This window comes from Nannospalax galili, unplaced genomic scaffold (assembly GCF_000622305.1).
Source record: "Nannospalax galili isolate Female #2095 unplaced genomic scaffold, S.galili_v1.0 scaffold281, whole genome shotgun sequence".
In the NCBI taxonomy this organism is placed as follows: Eukaryota; Metazoa; Chordata; class Mammalia; order Rodentia; family Spalacidae; genus Nannospalax; species Nannospalax galili.
This window is the reverse complement of record NW_008349068.1, coordinates 2,432,026-2,451,165: the sequence shown is the minus strand read 5'-3', so window position 1 is coordinate 2,451,165 and position 19,140 is coordinate 2,432,026. Positions and strand designations below refer to the sequence as shown.

The window sequence follows — 19,140 nt, the reverse complement described above, 5'->3', positions numbered from 1 at the left end:
TAAAGCTGAGAGACCTAACGAGAGAATGACTTAAAAACATCTGGAATTATTAATAAAGTATAAATTATTTAGTAATTTGTTATGTGAGACATATTAGTATATATTGTCTGCATCCCTAATTTCAAACAAAACTATCTATATAAAATTCAGCTACAGCTTCCTAAGAACACTCCACTCCCTCCAAGTGCTGGAAGATCATCAAGCATGAGCAAAGATTATTTTTTTTCCCCTAACATCTTACTAGGATAATCTCCCACATTCTCTTAAAGAGAAACAGAATTGAAATTTTTTTTTACAAAAAGAATGATTTTTCTTTTATTTTCTTTACTCTTTGAACTGTGGTAATTAATGTCTACTCAATACTAGGCTCACTCATCTGTCTCCCCTGGGATAGTATTTTCAATTAAACCTTTTATTTCATCCAAGAATGCCTGTTCTCTTGACCACTGCACTCCTTATCCGTGGATTTATGATAATCTAATGCACATCTCCTCACAGGAGAATGGCCTTCTGCATCCTGATTGTTCTTATACCAGAAGAGAAGGGAAAAACAAAATTAGCTCCTGTAGAAACCAGGAAGGAAACTGCATTTGCTTAACACAGCGAGAGGCCTTTCACTACCTGCCCAATGGCCTTGGCCATCTCACTGCCCTGGCCTCTCCATGTGCTGGCTGCCCCCTGCCTGGCTGTGAGCTTCTGATAAGCGAGGCCAACTCCCCTGAGAGCCACTGAGAGCTGAGAGAAGAAGCAACACAATCTTTGGGCTATATTTTCAATGGTTTGTGAAGGAAATAAGGCATTTACATGTACAAGTGATTCTTTTCTTCAAGAAACTAAACAGGTTAAAGGGAAACCTCTGAACTTCTCTGTGACTGTGAAGGCTGGGCGTATTAAAGAGCGAGCCTAGTCACTAGGTTCTGAGAGCATTTTTTTTTTTTTTCTGTCTTTACTTTCTTTCCAACTAGGGCACACATGGTTTGGTTTCTGTTTTAGAAGTGCACAAATAATAATGACACGTTATTAACTTAACCACAATGAAAAATTACCTATTTTTTTTATAATCACAGTTATGCAGCTGAAGACAAGATGTAATCTAGTGTACTTCCATCTCTATGATAGAGGGAATAAGTCACTATTATATATAGATCCCCAACACCCACAAATCCAGCAGCCTTCATTTTTGTTTAATTTCTTTGCATGTCTGCCCAGCACACAAAATTTTCAAGTTAATAATTTAATTAGTATTTATTAATATAATTTATTTACAACTTGTCTAGTAGCAAAGAGGAACTGAGGAACACTGCATTAATAATTACACTGAAAATGTATGCCACATTTTCATCAAGTCACTAGTGTTGACACTGTCACATTATCCTAATAGAAGAATCCAGAACCAAAAGAATTTTTTAGCATGAAAGATGGATTAAACCTTAATGAATAACATTTATAATCTAGTCATTTTATTTATGTGGAATGGAAGCAAGTTTTAAATAAATGTTAGCTATAGAACAGACGCAACAATTCTTAGTTAGAAAACAGGTTGTCCACTGTTTCCTTATAAACTTGGTACTTCCAACTTAAACAATAGTTTTCTTTAAAAGAAATAGTAGTAAATTTTGTGTACCTTTAATTTGCATATGAGGTTTGGCTACTCCATGGTGCTCTAAAACATACCAGCCAGGATGTGATAATTTACATTCTAATGGATGAGCTGTATTTAGCAATATTCTGGAGAAATGAACCTACATTCCACCTTAGATTTTTAAGAAGGACCAAATGTCCTTCCAAGCTGGTTAAGGAAGTGACATCCCTATGGTACTCAGAGAGGCAGTGGCATCAGGGGAAAACTGGAAGAGGGGTTCCCTCTGCATCTATTACTATGGTAACTAGCACTGACATGGCAGAGGTCAAAGACACAGTCATGAGAAAGATAACTGTTGGCAATTTGCTAGCTCTCCACTTACTTAGGAGATGGTACGCTGGGGGTCAAATGCTCCCCAGGCATGCTGAACTGTGGAACAAAAATACAGGCAGAAGAGGACTCCTGCTGCCCATTTATATATACAGATCATTCAGAATTCAGGCACCATCTGAACTAAGTGTCAGACTAAGATTTCATGCACAGAATTCAGAGAGTAGTATTTTGGAATAGAAAAAATCTCAGGAGAACATTTAGTTCAATCTTCTGATATAGATTATAAAATTCTTTTGCTCCTTAACTACTGTCAATTAATTATATTTAATGGTTTTATTTATTACCTTATAATAAATAAACATACTAGAACTCTTACTTCCTTATCCCAGTTCATAGTGAATCTGAAAGAGTTATCAAAGAGCAAAGAGGAAGAAAGAGAAGCACATCCCTTTAAGGAGAACTGTGAATGACAAGGGAAGAGGGGCTTTGTCTATGTCAAGAGATGGTAGGGTTAAAATACTGCTAAAAAACAGTGTAGGAGAAAGGTGTGTGCCTTATCAACTTCTGTATCTCTAGCCATATATTAGAATAAAAAAGCACTCAATAAAGAATTTGTGAATGGAATTAAAACTGAAAAGCTGAATGAGCATTCCAAACTCAAGCACTTAGTGGCAGTCCCAGGCCCATGCTCCAATTCTCATGTCCCTGACCAATACTCGTTTACCATAGAAAAGTATTCTCTCCAGTCTTGCCAACTTGACAACATTACCCCCCTCCCCTGAGTGAATTCTATCTCTTTGAAATGTGACTTTGGGGCCTTTCCCAGGCAAACTGAGAATTTCTTCCCCCATGACTAATACCTTGCCTGGTCCTGTAACTGCTTTGTCAGAGAATAAGGTAGAAATACCATTTTGAAACCTCTCAAGTATCCTAGTTACTTTTCATGTTTACATTCACCCTACTAATAGCAACTTCAGGGAAAAGTAGTTTATCTTGGCTTACAGTTTGAGGGTTCAGTGCATCATGTTGGGGAAGTAGGAGCTTGAGGTGGCTGGTCACAATGCATTCAGTCAAGGGCAGAGGGTGATGAAGGCTTGTGCTCGGCTCACTTTCTTCTTTACATGAAGCCCAGGACCCCAGGCTATGAAATGAAGCTGCCCGCCTTCAAGGTCAGTGTTCTAACCTTAATTACGCTAATCAAAATAATCCTTCACAGGCATTCCTGGAAGCTTGCTTCTCCTTCAGTGATTCTAGATCTTGTCAAGTTGACAATCAATACTAAGCATCCCACCTCACTAGTCCTGAAGAGCCACTACATCTGCTGCCACTGTCCTGAGAATGCATGCAAAGTCTGCCCTTGCCTTGGAGGATGAGAAGACCCAGAAAGGAGAAACAGGGCAATACTTGCCAGTATCAAGTGACAGACACACAAGAGAGGACATCTATGATGGGCCTTCCAGCCTGGCAGATGCTGCAGTTGAATGCAGTTGCAAGACAAAGTCCCAACAAAACCAGCAAAGGGACCACTCAGGCACCTCAAGGAACCATGAGAAGAAATCAATCATTTGAAGACTTTGGTTTGTTAACCAGCAATAGATAACTCAGACATAGAACATACAGAGGAAGGCATCAATTAGAGCTAAAATCTGCACTGGATGGGCTTTCTGTTATTTTTAGAAACAGTATTGTAACAGACTTGGAAATTCTATTCATGAACTTGTATAAGTAGCCAACAGGATGGATATAACGGATATTTCTTCCTGCTCGTCTTTTTATCTCTGCATTTCCCACTGCCTTTGGTTTGTGCTTTGCCATATTTCTGGAAGGTTTTTATCTCTTTATTCTTTGAATCTATCCAGGGCCTAACCAGTCATAAATGTAATCAATCTTTCATTGTTTGAAAATTCTTTGACTTTGGCAGTCCTTTGATCTTGTGGTGGTTTGAATGAAAATGTCCCCCATAGGCTCCAAGTGTTTCGACATTTTGTCCCCAGATGATGGAGCTGTTTTGGGAGGTCTTAGAAGGTGTGGCTATCCTGGAGGAAGCACGTCAATGGGGGTGGGCTTAGAGAGTTCTTATTCCCAGATCTCCAGTTACTATCTTTCTTCTTGTGCCTGCATGATGATGTGAGAGCTTAGTTTATGCTGCTCCTGCTCCAGTCACCATGCCTCCCTGCCACGACAGACTGTAATTCCTCTGAAACCGCCTGCATGATGATGTGAGAGCTTAGTTTATGCTGCTCCTGCTCCAGTCACCTCCAGTCACCATGCCTCCCTGCCACGACAGACTGTAATTCCTCTGAAACTGTAAGCTCAAATAAACTCTTCCTTCTATAAATTCCTTGGGTCAGTGTTTCTATCACAGCAACAGAAAAGTGACTAATACAGACCTTTAAAGGACTTTGCTTTCTTCCTTTTTATAACTTCTTTGCTATTGACCTCTCAGATTCTGTTAAATTTTGGTAACTATTTCCCTTCTGTTAGCTTTCCCCACAGGCAACAGGACTGTTTTCACTTTACTTCTCTAATGGCACTCAGCATATCTTAGCTCTTACAGTTCAGGAACTATGTTTTAGGATGTTTTTGAGTATCCAATACATGGCACAGCATCTAACAGAAAAAAATATTCAATAAACATTTGATCAGCTAAACTGGGAATCGTGGTTCAGACAATGCCATTGAACAACTCAGTCCCCATTACCTTGCAGGAAAAATGGAGGCCCAAGAAGATAGTCCTCTTGAAAGTCAACCTCTCTTTGAGCATCATGGAAGAAAAGCATGGACTGAGGGGAATCATCAATAAGATAGTACAGCTAGATGCTTTTCTATGTGGCCATTTTTGTCTTCTTTCTTTTTTCTTTTTTTTTTTTTGTATGTTTAATTGGTTGTATTTATTTTCTTCCTTGAATGCTAAGTCAAATCTCTAAAGGTGAAATACATGGCTGCTAAGAAAGGGACAAAGGAGAGGGTCACCCTCAGATCAGGCCACAAGTCAGTAACCCATGTGCTGGGCACAAAGAAGACAGTTCCAGGAGCCTGCACTACTAGATCCAATAGCCACAGAATGAATGCCCAGCAAGGGGGAGCTCTGCTGCTCTGAGAGGTGATTCTTTTCCATTTGGCTACCATGCCTTTCATCTATCACCACCAGTCATTGCCATGTAATGTGTGCTGCTCTTGTCCTTTTGTGGTACCAGGGATTGAACCCTGGGCCTTGAGCACTAGGTTGTGCTGGACCAACTGAGTACTTAGCTACTTTCCCATATATATTCAGTAACTGTACAGAGTGCTACTTGTTTCCAAAAGCAAAAGGAGAGAAAGAAAAGGAGGCAGGAAGGCAAAAGAGAGAAAGAGGGACTATAGGAAGATTGAAATAGCATTTCAAGCTGCTAAACAATACTTCCTTAGGTCCTAAGCCTCTAAGAAATGCAAAGAATTAATTATAGAAAGACTAGGTGATAAAAGTCCTTCATATAACTCAATAAGTGGCCAGGAAACATAATTGAACTTCTTTATAATTGAATATCCTGCCATCCAGGGCAGATTTAAAGAGGGTAAACTTAAAGAGACATAACAATATTAAGTGTTCTTTTGTCTTTTAAAATTTGTGAGAGAACGTTCTTTTTTCAAAGAGAACTGGGAATTCAGAGGGGCCTTATTTAGGCAGCAACAGTTGTTGAACAGTATGAGTAGTACATGGTGTCTTAATTTAAATAATTATAATATCTTAAAGAAAAATGCATCTTAACCTCTGCGATGTTCTATTATATCTGACAAGTTCAGTGAAAGGGCACCTAGCTACTATTGCATTATGCGTCCTGCATTCTGCACACTCATTAAAAATAATGAGAACATTTTTAAAAGTCATTGCCCAGAGAATCTTTGGGGATGGGGCACATGAAGAGTTAAGTGGCAACAGACCGATGTTTAAGTGTCTATCTCTGTTTTATCAGACCGTAGGGAAAAAAAGGCAATGATGTTGGGTTGCAATTCTCTAATGATAAAGATCACACATTTTCCTGGATAATCCGGCAGCTTAGACATTCTACTTTCAACATGAATTGGACTGAAGTGGCAGCTTCACATGTCTGTGTTTACTCTGCAACAGCTGGAAGAGTCAGCCATGATCAATTAAGACCATACTTTCTTCACTTAGTGTTCAAATACCCTTTTCAAAATGAACACACTTCCTCATCTTACACCACTCTACCTTCATGACACATTGATCACAGTTGTGGAGGCAATTAAACAAATCACAATCATCCCTTGAGTTCTGTTCTGTGCCCAACTTCACATATAGCTGCTGGTTATCAACAGCTGGCAGAAATTACTAGCAACATTTGGCTAACTAGATAACAAGAAAGATGTACAGGGTGGATGGCCAAAATATTCCTTTTTTTTTTTTTTGAGTTGCTTAAGCATTTGTATTCAGGAAATTCGGTTACTTTTCTAGTCTCATGAAGCCTAATCACAGTCATAGCAGCCACTAACAAGTCCTAACAATGCGCACTATGAAGGTAGGACTGAGGCTCAGGGCTCTTCCTTATTAACTCTGCAAGAGCCTGTAATTAGACTCAGCACTGTGAAGTATCTTGAGAGCTTCTTCACAGCATACGGCACTCCTCCTTCCACTACCTTCAATCTCCAGTAAACCCAGCCTGTGATAAAAGCCATTAAGCATTTACATTCTGACACCTGGAAGCCATAGGCCCCAGTACAATGGCCGGCACTTCCTCCATCTATTTCAATAAGGCTGAACAGAGCATTTATTATCATCTGTTTTATGAAGTCTAGATTTGCTGACAAGGGTTCAGTAAAATTCTTTCAGGTATAAGTACTTCACAGGGAGTAGCAAATGACTATTAATCCTCAGCCCTGTGGTCACTGAGCCTGTTGAAAAGGCTGACAGAGCTGAACCCCACAGCACAAGTGAGAGAAGATGCAGTATGCCTCTCTGAAGTAAAAGCATACTTAAGAATATTTCTGCTTTGGATAAACAACATATACTTTGGTAAGAGGCAAGGTCTCTGTGTTTTACTTTCCTCTGTGAAATGAGATAAATGACAAGTCAAGCATAATTGCTCTGTGATAGTTACGATGATTATTTTCCTTGGAACTTTGAAGCTTTGGTGTGAGTCTCACAATAGCAGAATTGAAGCAGGTAGCATAGGGACTAGTTAGCAATCTGAGAATACTTGACTTGGGCCATGCACACCTCCCTTTTCTCATAGTTCACTTGGCAGCTTAGCTCCTTTACCTGCAGATAACATGCACACACAGCACTCTCTGAACAAGGCACCAGGCAACCTTCACCCTCATGGGATGCACATATATCTCTATTTGAGCAATAGGTTTCGTTTCCCCTAATCACCATCAAAGTTGGACAGTTTCTTTTAAAACACATTTCCAGTTATATACTGGTAAAGGGTGTGTGTTTGTGTGTATGGGTGGGTCGGTGGTAAATGATCCAGTCTGAACTGGTTTGCGTGCATATACAGTATAGCTAAATTTTGTCCTCAAGTGAACTTTTAGGAAGAATCCCCCTTTTTAACCATTTTATGCCTATGCATAATGGGACATGTGTATGGGACATAAGGCATAATGGGACAAATGCATTATGGGAAAAGACATGTGCAACATAAAAAAAATGACTATAAAACTAAAGCCATCAATAAAACAAAGACCCACCCTCACTATGCCTCTTAGCAATCAAACTTCTTTCTCTTGAACCCCACAAAAGGAAGTCCCAAACAATTAGAGGTGCCTTTGAGCGCCTTAACTCGTGTGGTCTGCTGCTCCTTTGCAGTGTATTCTGCTCTGTTCTATTGCTTTGCTTTAAATAAAGTTTCCCTGTTACTTTTGAAAATCTGTGTGGTCTTTTACCTCAATTTCCTTTAAAAGAGGATAAGAACCTGGAAACATCTGACCTGACCACCACTAACAGAATGGCAGAATAGGGTGGATATACGGGGGCAATGGAATATTCCTTACCCTGTAGCATCCAACGGAGGCAATACAGGGAAAGGGCAAAGGGAAGCTTGCAGAACGGCAAACAGATACCAAAGGCCCAATCAGAGTCTCTCCAAAGCATTTCCCTTTGGGGTGTATCTAAATTACAAGTTACAAGGTGGCATGTAACAAATTTTGAGTACAATCAAATTGAGTGTGGGAATTTTAACACACAATCAAGTTGGGCTTCAAAAAGTCAAGTACAATTGAGTTTGCCTAAATGAATCAGGTGTAATTGAGTTGGGTAACTGGATTGTACTAAGCACTGGCCCTTTGCCAGAATGAGGGGCACATCGCCAAAAAGGCACAACTCAATTGGGCTTGAAATTTTCACAGAAAAGTTTTCACAGAACATGCAATTGTTCACAGAATACAGAAATAAAGTCAGGATCTTGGTTGTTGAAAACAGCCAGTTACAGCCACTGGGTTATCCCATAGGATTTCTGGTCTTCATTATGAAACTATTTTCTAACAGTTCTCAAACTTCAGCCAACCTTGAAATCATCTGGAGGGTGTGCTGAACATATCTCTCAGTCACACCTCCAGAGTCACTGACTTAGTAAGTCTGGAGAACCTTCTTGTCTATCAAGTCCCAAAGTGATGCTAATACTGTGGGCTTGAGACCACATTTGAGAACCGTTTTTTTTTTTTTTTATTTTATTTTTTTTTTTTTTTTTATGTGTATGAATGTATTGCCTGCATGTAGGTAAGTGCACCTGTGTTGTGCAATGCTCGTGGAGGACAGAAGAAGCCATCAGATCTCCTGGAACTGGAGTTGTGGACAGTTGTTAGCTGCCATGTGGGTGCTGAGATTTGAACCTGGGTCTTCTGCAAGAACAACCAGTGTTCTTAACCTCTGAGCCATCTCTCCAGCCCCAAGAACCATTTTTTTTTTTTTAAAGAAAGCATTATAGCGATCATTGAACCATTTAGAAATACTTTCAAGATACGTTTAATTTTTCAAATATAATAATATTCAGTGCTTGATGTCTTCATAAGTAAACTTTACAACTAGATTGTGCAAATATCTTTATATAACTTGTAAAGTTAGTCATTCACAATCAAAATAACTGTTCTAAGTCATGCTGCCCCATGCTGCTGCTGTAATTACAGACTGCTACTGTGCAAAAGCATGAGAGAATCCCTGGATATTTTTGATTTGGTTTAAAATTGCACAGCTCAGGTAAGACATGGGACATACATTAAAAGCATGTTATGGGCCAATCATTCATTTATCCAACAAACATTACTGAGCATATACTGTGCTGTAGGCACAGGAACTGCCAAGAGGAGTGAACATTATTTGGCACTCTGTATATGTTAGCAGCTGTGCTCAGTTAATTCTCACAAGAACCGTACATGGTACATGGTGTTTTGATCCTCACTTAACAAATGTGGACATATAGGCACTGAAAGGCTGAGTAAGACGGCAAAACAGGACTCCCAAGTGTGGATCTTAACGGTCATTTTCCTACAGTTCTCAAGGTCAGATGAAGAAATGTGTGTGTGAGGCATATGGGAAGGGATGTCCTGAATACGTATGCAAAACTAAACATCTGCATACATGCTTGAGCGCTCTGGGAAGCTTTGTTGGGTAGAGAAAAGACCTGTGGGTAGACATGGTACGGAGTTGTGAGATGAAATAGAGAAAGGTGGGACACTAACCTGACGTCCATGCTGAGATGAAGACTCGGGGGGCAGAGAGGAAACTTCATCAAGGCTGTTGAGTCAACAAGTATAGAACCAAGATTCAACTCAGGACAGGTGTGATTGATCCCAGGTCCTAAACTCCTTAGCAGTACTCCTCAGGAAATTATAGGAAGCTCTTAGCAAGTTTTCCTATTTGCCCTTTCAAAGTTCTTCTAAAAGACACTATTTCTCGTGTTAGTCCTTTGCTCAGGAAACTGTCCAGCTGGGCTGGCCTCAATCTCCTTGATGTATTTCCTAACTCAAGTAACTGAAGATGGGCAGTCCCTTCCCAGCTCCTGCTTTGCATTTTGAAATCCTATTCAATCATTAAGGCCCTTTTCAATGCATGTTCATGAAGTCCTTCATGGTCTGTGACATACTTGGAATTCCTATAATACTTCATTTGCATAATTTGATTCACTCCTAACTCTTCTTTATGGATTAGAAGCTCCTGGAGGACAAAAATGCATCATACTCAACTTTGGAGTTCATGTGTGAGAGGCTTGATCCAGACTTCAGTCATGTAGCCACTACTATACTGCCCCAACTCAAGCAAATAAGCCACACTCATGCTCAGGACACACACGTAGTAAGACGTGAAAGTACAAGGTTTTGTGGGACAGAGAAGAAAAGAGGATATTGGAGGGGAGAACTCTGCTCAAAGAACATTGTGTGTCTGTGTGCCTGTCTGCCTGTCTGTGTGTATGCATGTGTATGGAAGTATAAACGAAAAATGAATTCCAAAATATTCAATACATATTAGTTGACTAGAAATGCAGTAAGGAGATGGAAGTTTGTCGGAGAACAGAAATGGGAGCTATCAGAGCTAGCACTCCGTCTTGAGTCACTTAGAACTTTGGAGAATCCATAAAACGTAGGAAGCTTTTTTGTTTTTTGCATGATTATTTAAATTGCAAACCATAACTCTTGCACTTTAGCTTAGGTAGACAAATCATTCAGAAATTATCCTTCAATTTCTGCTACTTACCCACAAATATCCACTATGATATTCATTCTTCCTTAAGTATCTTGGTTAATTAAGCATGGAATCATTTGAATCAAATAGCCAAGGGGAATAAAATAATATATCAGTTAAATGAGGTTCAGCTAGGATTTCAAACCAAAAATTTTCCATGATTTATGGTGTTAAATAATTTGACATCTGAAGATGCATTTTTTTTTCATCTAGTAATAAGATAATAAGCCCTGAAGGACTTGGAGCCACATGGCATTTGCTAAGGTGGCCCTAGGCACAGGTATACAAGGCAGACTTGGAAAGCAGTAAGCTTAGCAACTTATTAAAGGCGTGTCCACACATGTGAACATTGGGTTTTCTCCATGAAAGCAATATTTCTAAGTGAAAGTCACATCAGCCTGACAAACACAGCTAACTTTTGGTTCTCACTCAGGCCATGTGGGAGAAACTTGTTTGCTTGAAATATAGTTAATCCCACTTGCAGAGGCCAGCATTTAAGAGCAGGCAAACGTGGCAGGTAGAAATTATAAATACATTTGAATTATAAATACATTTTTACCCACCAGGGTTGCTGTGATTTTCAGGATAATTTAAAGATAAGGCAGCAGGTCAGAAAAATGAAAAGTTAAAGAGGTTAACAAAGAAAGGGCAGAATATTCTTTTCTTTCTAATAAATGAAAGAAGACATACATGTGCAGGTTCATACATGGAAAATAATTTAGTCTCTTTCTTTCTTTCTCTCTCTCTCTTTCTCTCTCTCTCTCTCTCTCTCTTTCTGTCTCTCCCAATCAATTAAAAAAATCTTTAGTTTTTCAGGATCTTTCTCAAATAGGAAAATGATCTTATATTACTCTTTGAAGAAGAAACAAAAGAGAATTTCAAGCAGCAAGGAGAGAAAAGAACTTGAGACCACATCTCACACAGAATATACCCATAGAATCAGCTAAACAGCACAGGGTTAACTGTGAGTGGAGATGCAAAGCAGTTTCATTGTGCAATTCTGTTATGAACACTAATCTCCAAGTATCTTCTGCAAAAGTGTTCCTTATATGAATACCTCTCAAATTTAAGTGCGCCCCATCATGCGGTAAGGACATCTCAGTGTCTTCTGGATGGGATTTTGGAAAGATTACCTTTGAAGCACATTTCTTTTGGAGAAGATACTAGAAATAGTAAAATCCTTATGATGATATGACATAAACTCCTCCCTCTCATTTGATGTGCCACCTAGCCTGAAACAGAATGTTTAGCTACATGTGCTGCTAAATATGTGTTGCTACCAGTCACTCAGGATGAAGGATAAGGAAGTGCACAAGAGTTCTGTGTGGTTCACTTGGGTGTCAGGTAAGGAGAAATGACCAGGAAATGGATGCTGAGACCTTTGGAATGAAAGAGGGTCACATTTGAGTGATGGGCCTATATTGGGACTTCCTGTAGGACTGCTGACTGCATACTCCCTTTGGCTGTAAGCATTAAGACTTTTCAAGAAGCTAATGGTAACAAGAAAGTAAAGAGGATTTAGCTGTCAGAAACCAGGACAGACAGTGCTGTTAAGAAGGTATACAGCTTGTGAAATAGCAAGGCTTAGAGAAAAAGGACGCTTTCTTAGGACAGGAAAAAAAATAAACATAGTTTGTTTTCTTCCAAGGAGATAGAAAAGACAAAAGCAGGAAGTGGCGTCCTTCCTTCATCCCACCAGGCTTCCCTCTGAAAGTCAAGTGTACGTATCAATCACGTTAAGGGAGAAAGGACGAAAGTGGCATCACTTTCTATATTTGAAAGGAAAGCACAAAGATGTTCACCTGACAGACTGTTCTTCATTTTGTTCTCTCACAGAGCCGTGTATATGACATGCCATCAAGAAATTGCTATGGAAATGGTCTTGTTCTTATAAACATGACCTCTTTTTAAACTTTCTGTATCATTCTTGCTCCTTAGACCTCAAGGCAGTCATTTGGGCTACAAAAAAATATTATTCTGGCTGGAGAGATGGCTCAGTGTTAAGAGCACTAACTGCTCTTGCAGAGGACCCAGGTTTGATTCCCAGCACCCACATGGTGGCTACTAACCATCCTTAACTCGAGTTCCAGGGGAATCGGAAGCTTTCTTCTGACCTCTGTGGCATTGCATGACACGGGTGCACTCACATACATGCAGGCAATACACTCATACACATAAAATAAAAATAATAAAATGTTTTTAAAAAAATACTACTTTCTTTTTCTCCTAAACAAAGACTTTAGGTCCCTCTGAAGTAGGTACTTCTAAGCCTCAAAACCCTTTGCTATGATTGTGAAAAGTATGTTATATATTTGGATAGTTGACAGATGTTTTTTGAGAGGCTAGATATTTGTCAGAAAGTCCATAGTTAATTAATACTAATTATAGTCCCTATATTTTACATAAAATAGAACTAATAATTTATTTACATTTATAAGCTCATAGTCACACAATTAATCTCCAACTTTATCCTGAGAAGATAGTAAATTGTTTTATGCATTGATGCATATGTAGATGAATGGAGATAAATGATTTAAAAAAAGACAGTAAATCTACTTTCTAAGCCATACAACAACACTTTACATATTTGATAACAATGATCTCTAAACTGTCCCCAGATAGCCACTAATCTCACAGCTCAACTTCACTGACTGCTCACTTACTTCTGGCACCCCATCCTGCCACCTGTACATGCCTTGCCATTTCTTCACAGATTCAAATAAAAGAATTCAAGGTGGGGGGTAACTAAAACTCCTTTTGAATTTTCTTTGGTTTTTAATATATTTTATTTGTTAATTTTATTTTCTGTGTATGAGTGTATTGCCTGCATGTATGTAAGTGCAATGCCCAAGGAGGTCAGAAGAGGGTGTCTGCTGCCCTGGAACTAGAGTTATGGACAGTTGTTAGCCATCACATGGGTGCTGGGAATTGAACCTGGGTCCAATGCAAAAGCAGTTAGTGATGTTAACCACTGAAACACCTCTCCAGCCCCTTGAATTTTCTATAATCATTTTAAAAGCAAAATATTTCTAAAGAAATAAATATGTGCTCACTGTTAGTAAGTATAAAATTCCAACATTTTGAGTGCATTTCTTTCCAGTAATTTTTGAAGCTTTTAATGTAATGTGATCATGCTACATATATAATTTTATATCTTACATTTTAATTAGCATTATGCTATGGGTATTTTCTCATGTTATTAACTATTCTTCAATAATGCCATTTTAAGCACTTACTATATTTCATTGGAGAAATATCTAGTTATTTATTTAGCCAATACCTTATAGTTGCAAAGCATAAAATGTATTCCTATGATATAATAGGGAAAAAATCAATGTACATAATTTTTCCCCACATATTTGACCATAAATTTAGGACACATTATTAGAAGTATAGTTATGGGGTTAAAGAGATACATTTTTAATTACTTGAGTTCTTTTCCTTAAAATGCCTTTCTCATATATCCAGATTAACTTCCTGTGTTCTGTGTAACTGTATAACTTTGCAAATTCCCTTTATAATCCTCATGCCCATTTTGAATACTTGGTTATACTTTTTTTCCATTTATCTTTATTTTTTTGTTTTATTTGTTGTTTGTTTCTAAACCATTACAGGTTTTAGAGAAGAGTTTTTGAAGATAGCATGGAATTATCCTGCATATTCCTTGCCCAGTTCCCCCAGTTACTAATATTTAGATTAAAAAGATCAATGAATACTGCTGGCTGGGTGAGGAAGAGTTGATCTTCTTTAAGGAAGAGACTCTAGGTATGCTGACTAGACTCCAGTGGGTGAACCTGCACTGTTGGACAACTGGGTACCCTAACTTGGCTTGATAGGCCTTAACATATATGACAGAAAGCACGAAATCCAGTGGAGAGGATTTGGGGGGTGGTGTAGATGGGGGAGGGGAGGGGTATAAAGATGATTAAGATGTTTTGTATGAAATTGTTGGATAGGCATGTCTTTAAGGAAACTAGAGCTGAACCCCCTAGAGACAGATGCTGAGGAACACTGATCACACTGGATAAAAGGGGAGGTATAGTTGCCATTTCGGAAGGGAGCATGCAGATCATGTGCTGATGGCCCAGATCTCTAATATGGGAGAGAAAAAGCCTATGAGAGTTCATGTCTTTGTAAGTGACTCTCTAAACTTTGTTGGCAAGCCCAAATAAATATTCTTATTCCCCAAACTGTAACTTATGAGGGACATTGTGGTGGTCTGGGTCCCAGAGAGCACACACGGGTCTTTCAGAGGAAAATTTGGCTTGACAGAGTACACAAAAATCAATAAAAAATACAAAAAAAGACCAACAGGCTATGTTGCTGATCTACTACATACTACAAGCTTGATGCATCTTTTAAGGAATTACTTGAATATTTCTGAATGGCTATTTATTGTTAAAATGAGTTTGCACTCCCAAGGTCCTGTGTATATACACACCCAACTCAATAATTCTAAAAGGGTGATCCTCCAAATCAGTGTTTGCTATAAATGAAGTCTATAGTTTAAACTCAGTACTCAGCTTGTATGAATTCGATGAGTATGTTAAACATTGAAAAATTCAGTGACAATGAGATTACCAGCTCTCGGGGCAGGAAATTCCCTTCTTGGCGAGCAATAACCAGTGATGCTGTCTCTCCCTGCTTGGTGCTCCTCAGCATGGCCACGAGCTCCTCCTGAGTTCTGCCAGTAACATCTTTGCCATTTACCTAATGAGTACAGAATCACAGATATAATCATACAGACAGCCACTATCAGACAGAGCATTTCCTATATTCTTCTTCTGCCCTAGATTGTTTTTGTTTTCGTGTTGTTTGTGTTTTTTTTAAGCAGTCTTGTCATGTAGCTCAAGGTGGCCTTGAACTCAGCTCTTTCTGGTCTAGTCTCTTGAGCACTTTAATTACAGACATGTGCCACCATACCGAACTCTTGATGTTTATTTTTAGGTAAGAAGCAAATGGGTTCAGAAATCAATGAAACTCTGAAAACATGAATTTCAAACACAGATTTTCAATAACAAAGTTCCATCATAATTTTGATACTGAACAAACTTGGGCGGTCAATAATTTAGTATAAGCAATTTTTCCTAGGTCATCACATATTAATGAGAGTAAAATAAGACTGAGAATATCAGAAATTAATTAATCAAACAGGTGTGGGGTGGATTGCAAATGCCTACCTTCCCAATATAGCTGGCAGGAGTGAATTATTATTACATGGCAAATTACTCTGGAAATACAAGTATTTTGATGTAATTCTAAAGTTTCCCTCATGTCTAGAAAATTGTAGTCAGCAGATTATCATAGGTTATTGGAAATTTTGATTCAGAGCTTCATTAATCAGTTGGAACATCCTTCTAGAACTATCTGAAATACTAAAATGTTTTTTTCTAAAACTACATTCTCAGCAATAATGTTTTGAAACAACAATCTAGCTTTTCATACCATAAGAGATTTAGAATCAGTCTCAACCAAGATTTCTTTTAAGGTGAATTGACAGTATACATTTATTGAAAAGATGATGCTATTAAACAAAGAAATGGAAAAATAACCCTCTTAGTCTGGGTATTCTGAATACTTCTCTATGCAAAACCTGTCACAGCATTTCCACTCCCAGCTGAGCACAGATGATGCAGATCTGATATGGCTTAGCTCACCCAGAGACTTCTGGATATGCTTTCAGGTTTTAAAGAAACTATTACAAATACCTGTATGTGATTGTGGAATTCTTAGCCCTGAGTAGCTAATAAACTCCTAGATTTAATTCAAATTCCCCAGACGTACAAAAAGGTGAAAGTAAGAAGGAGAAGGTGGGAAAAGATTTCATTTTATTTGACATCACATCATTGACCTTATTGGGGACCCACACAAGCCACTCATTAACTTGTTTTATAATTACAGTCCTTACCTTTTCTACAAGTAATAATTTTTAATATATATTACATTTAAAATTAAACATTAATTTATAGTCAGCCCCCCATCTTTGTGTATTTAATGCTAAGGATTAAATCAACTTCATATCAAAAACACTGAAAAAGCTGCATCATCCTGAACATGGACAAACTTTTCTCTAAATAGCACAATAAAACTATTTGTATAGCAGTTAGAGTGTGTTAGATATTATCAATCATCATTTAGATGATTTAAGACATGCAGGAACATTTCTACGCAAGCACAATGCCATTTAAATAAAACATTTGAGCATCTGTAGATGTTGGTATTCTTGGAGCTATTGGAACCAATCCCTAAGAGAAACCAAGGGACTACTACACATGTCCATATATTTATTTAAAAAATCAAGAAACAAAAAATAAAATAAAAACCAAGAAATGCTTTACTGAAGACATTAATTTCAATTCTTACCTCCAAAATTCTGTCCCCTGATTGTAGACGGCCATCTTTTATAGCTGCTCCCTTTGGTAAAATGTTTTTTACAAAAATGGGACCAGGACCATGTATAGAAGAATCTCGGGTAACCACAGTGAAACCAAGTCCTTCAGGGCCTACCATGCAAGACCAAAAAATGTATAGTCAACTGAAGCATGCATAGTATTATATCCAGTCTTATAGTGAGCTCTACCTAATTCATATCCAAGTGGAATACGTAAAATATTTATATTCCAGAAGATTTTACAGTTACCCTGTTTTAAATAAAGATTACCGTTTCTATCAGGCAGTGAAGGCGACAAAGTGAATTTAGGGTCCAACATGTTTGCATAATGCTTTTGTTTACTTGGGTTCTAAACTAAATGCATGTTATCGACATACCCAGGATATTGATTTCTCAGAAAGCAACATCTTGACTTCGTCTTTCCTCAGAAACAGATGACCTCATCTGATGACAGTTTTGTAGGTCTCTCCATCAGCTGAGAAATCTGTGGCTTACCCTTTAGTCTGGGACCTGATTCATTTTACTGCTGCAGCCACTGTCTTGTCAGCAAGAGTCTGCCCCTTCCCTGTTCTCCTGCATCTCCAATTTCTCCCTTCCACACTGTCCAAAACCCTGTCTCTTAAAAGATATATGCAGACTTCTCTACCTTAAATAATCTTTACTTCAATCTTAGTGCTTCTTGAAACTTCTGTTATGAATGAAGCACTGATATGTTTGGATGCATATCCTGCAAAGACACATGTCTCTAGCCTGTAAACTATTAGAAATTGGGAGACTGTATAAGAGGTCTAGTAGAAGAAAGTTGAACCATTAGGGACATGGCCTAGAAGAGGCTACTCGACCCCTGGCCCTCAGCTTCCTCTGTATTTGTTTCTGGACTGCAGGAAGTGAGAGGCTTGCTCTAATACAAGTTGCCAACATGCTACACTGCTTTGCCATAAGTCCAAAAGCAACTCACCAACCAGCTCTAAATGGAAACTTTCAAACATGTGAGCCTAATCATGTCTTTCCTATTTGAGATGCTTTTTTATAGTAATACAAAGTTAATGAATGTACCTTTCTATGATGTTGACAGGAATCCTTTCTATATTTTATCTTATTTCTTCTCCATTTTTGATATTTCATACTTAGCACATTCTGAAATTAGCTCCCCCTTGATTTTCAATAGTCTTTAAACCTCTCTGATCACACCTGGTCTGCCACTCTAGAATTCACACCATTGTCCTCCCACAAGCACAGGTGATCCCCCAAGGATCTGTATTTGGCCAGTTTCTGCTGCAGACTCCTTGCCTTGGTCAGCTCTTGTCTCTATATCATGATGACCACCTTATAGAAAAGATCTAGCATCTGTTTCTCTCTCTCTCTCTCTCTCTCTCTCTCTCTCTCCCCCTCCCTCCCTCCTTCATTTTCTCCCTCCTCTTGAATAAAACCACAATTATTTCAATTTTGCTACATATGTCCTTCTTTAATACAGAGCCACCATTTTCAAGTATCTTTATCTACTTAAAAATTTAATTTCAATTTCATTTCCACTTATGCAAGTTTACCTGGCTGAAAACCTAAGGAAAAAGTTTAATTTTTCTTTCTTCCTTCTACAACCATTTATCTATTAAAGCAAATTATACCTCTATATTTTCAGAGGCAATTCACGCTTGGTAATCTGGTCTCCTCTTCATGATCTCCATGATTCTGTAACTTACTCAGGTTTCTGTTCCCAAAGTACCCAACTCTTATATGTATCTGTATTATTTGTACATGCATTATTGGTAACGCATTTAAATAAAGCCTAATTGACATAAACATCAAAGTTTTTGTGCCTTTTCTCAATTTATTATATTTCCAGCATAGGATTTTTTTTTTTTTTTTTGGTGAATGAAATTTTGATCAGAGAAATCTTTCCAGAACAATTTCTATATCCTAATGAAAGATACATGTTATTTGTTTTTGAAACTCACTGATAAGTATTCTAAAATTTCCTTGTGGGCCATTAAATTATTAATTCAGTGAAAAAAATCTATTATATCTTGAATCTTTTTGAATTACCTTGAAAAGCCATAAGATTTTAGAAAGTTCCAGTGGAGGAAAAGAACATCAAACAGAATTTAGAAAATGAACAGACTCATAGAAGTACATGGATATATGGGCATGTGTGCAATTCTG

The 19,140-nt window shown here is 38.1% G+C and overlaps 1 protein-coding gene across 3 annotated transcripts in view; it reads right to left on the bottom strand.

Annotated features, from left to right (window-relative positions):
• The window catches only part of Pard3b (par-3 family cell polarity regulator beta), a 1,142,550-nt gene that overhangs the window by 485,977 nt on the left and 637,433 nt on the right, over positions 1-19,140 (bottom strand). For all 3 annotated transcript variants that reach the window (XM_017801393.2, XM_017801395.2, XM_029569916.1), the window contains exons 9-10: positions 16,953-17,092; positions 15,171-15,299 (exon numbers count right to left, since the gene is read on the bottom strand). In XM_017801393.2, coding sequence (XP_017656882.1) covers positions 15,171-15,299; positions 16,953-17,092 — 269 coding nt within the window. The remainder of the gene's footprint in view (positions 1-15,170; positions 15,300-16,952; positions 17,093-19,140) is intronic.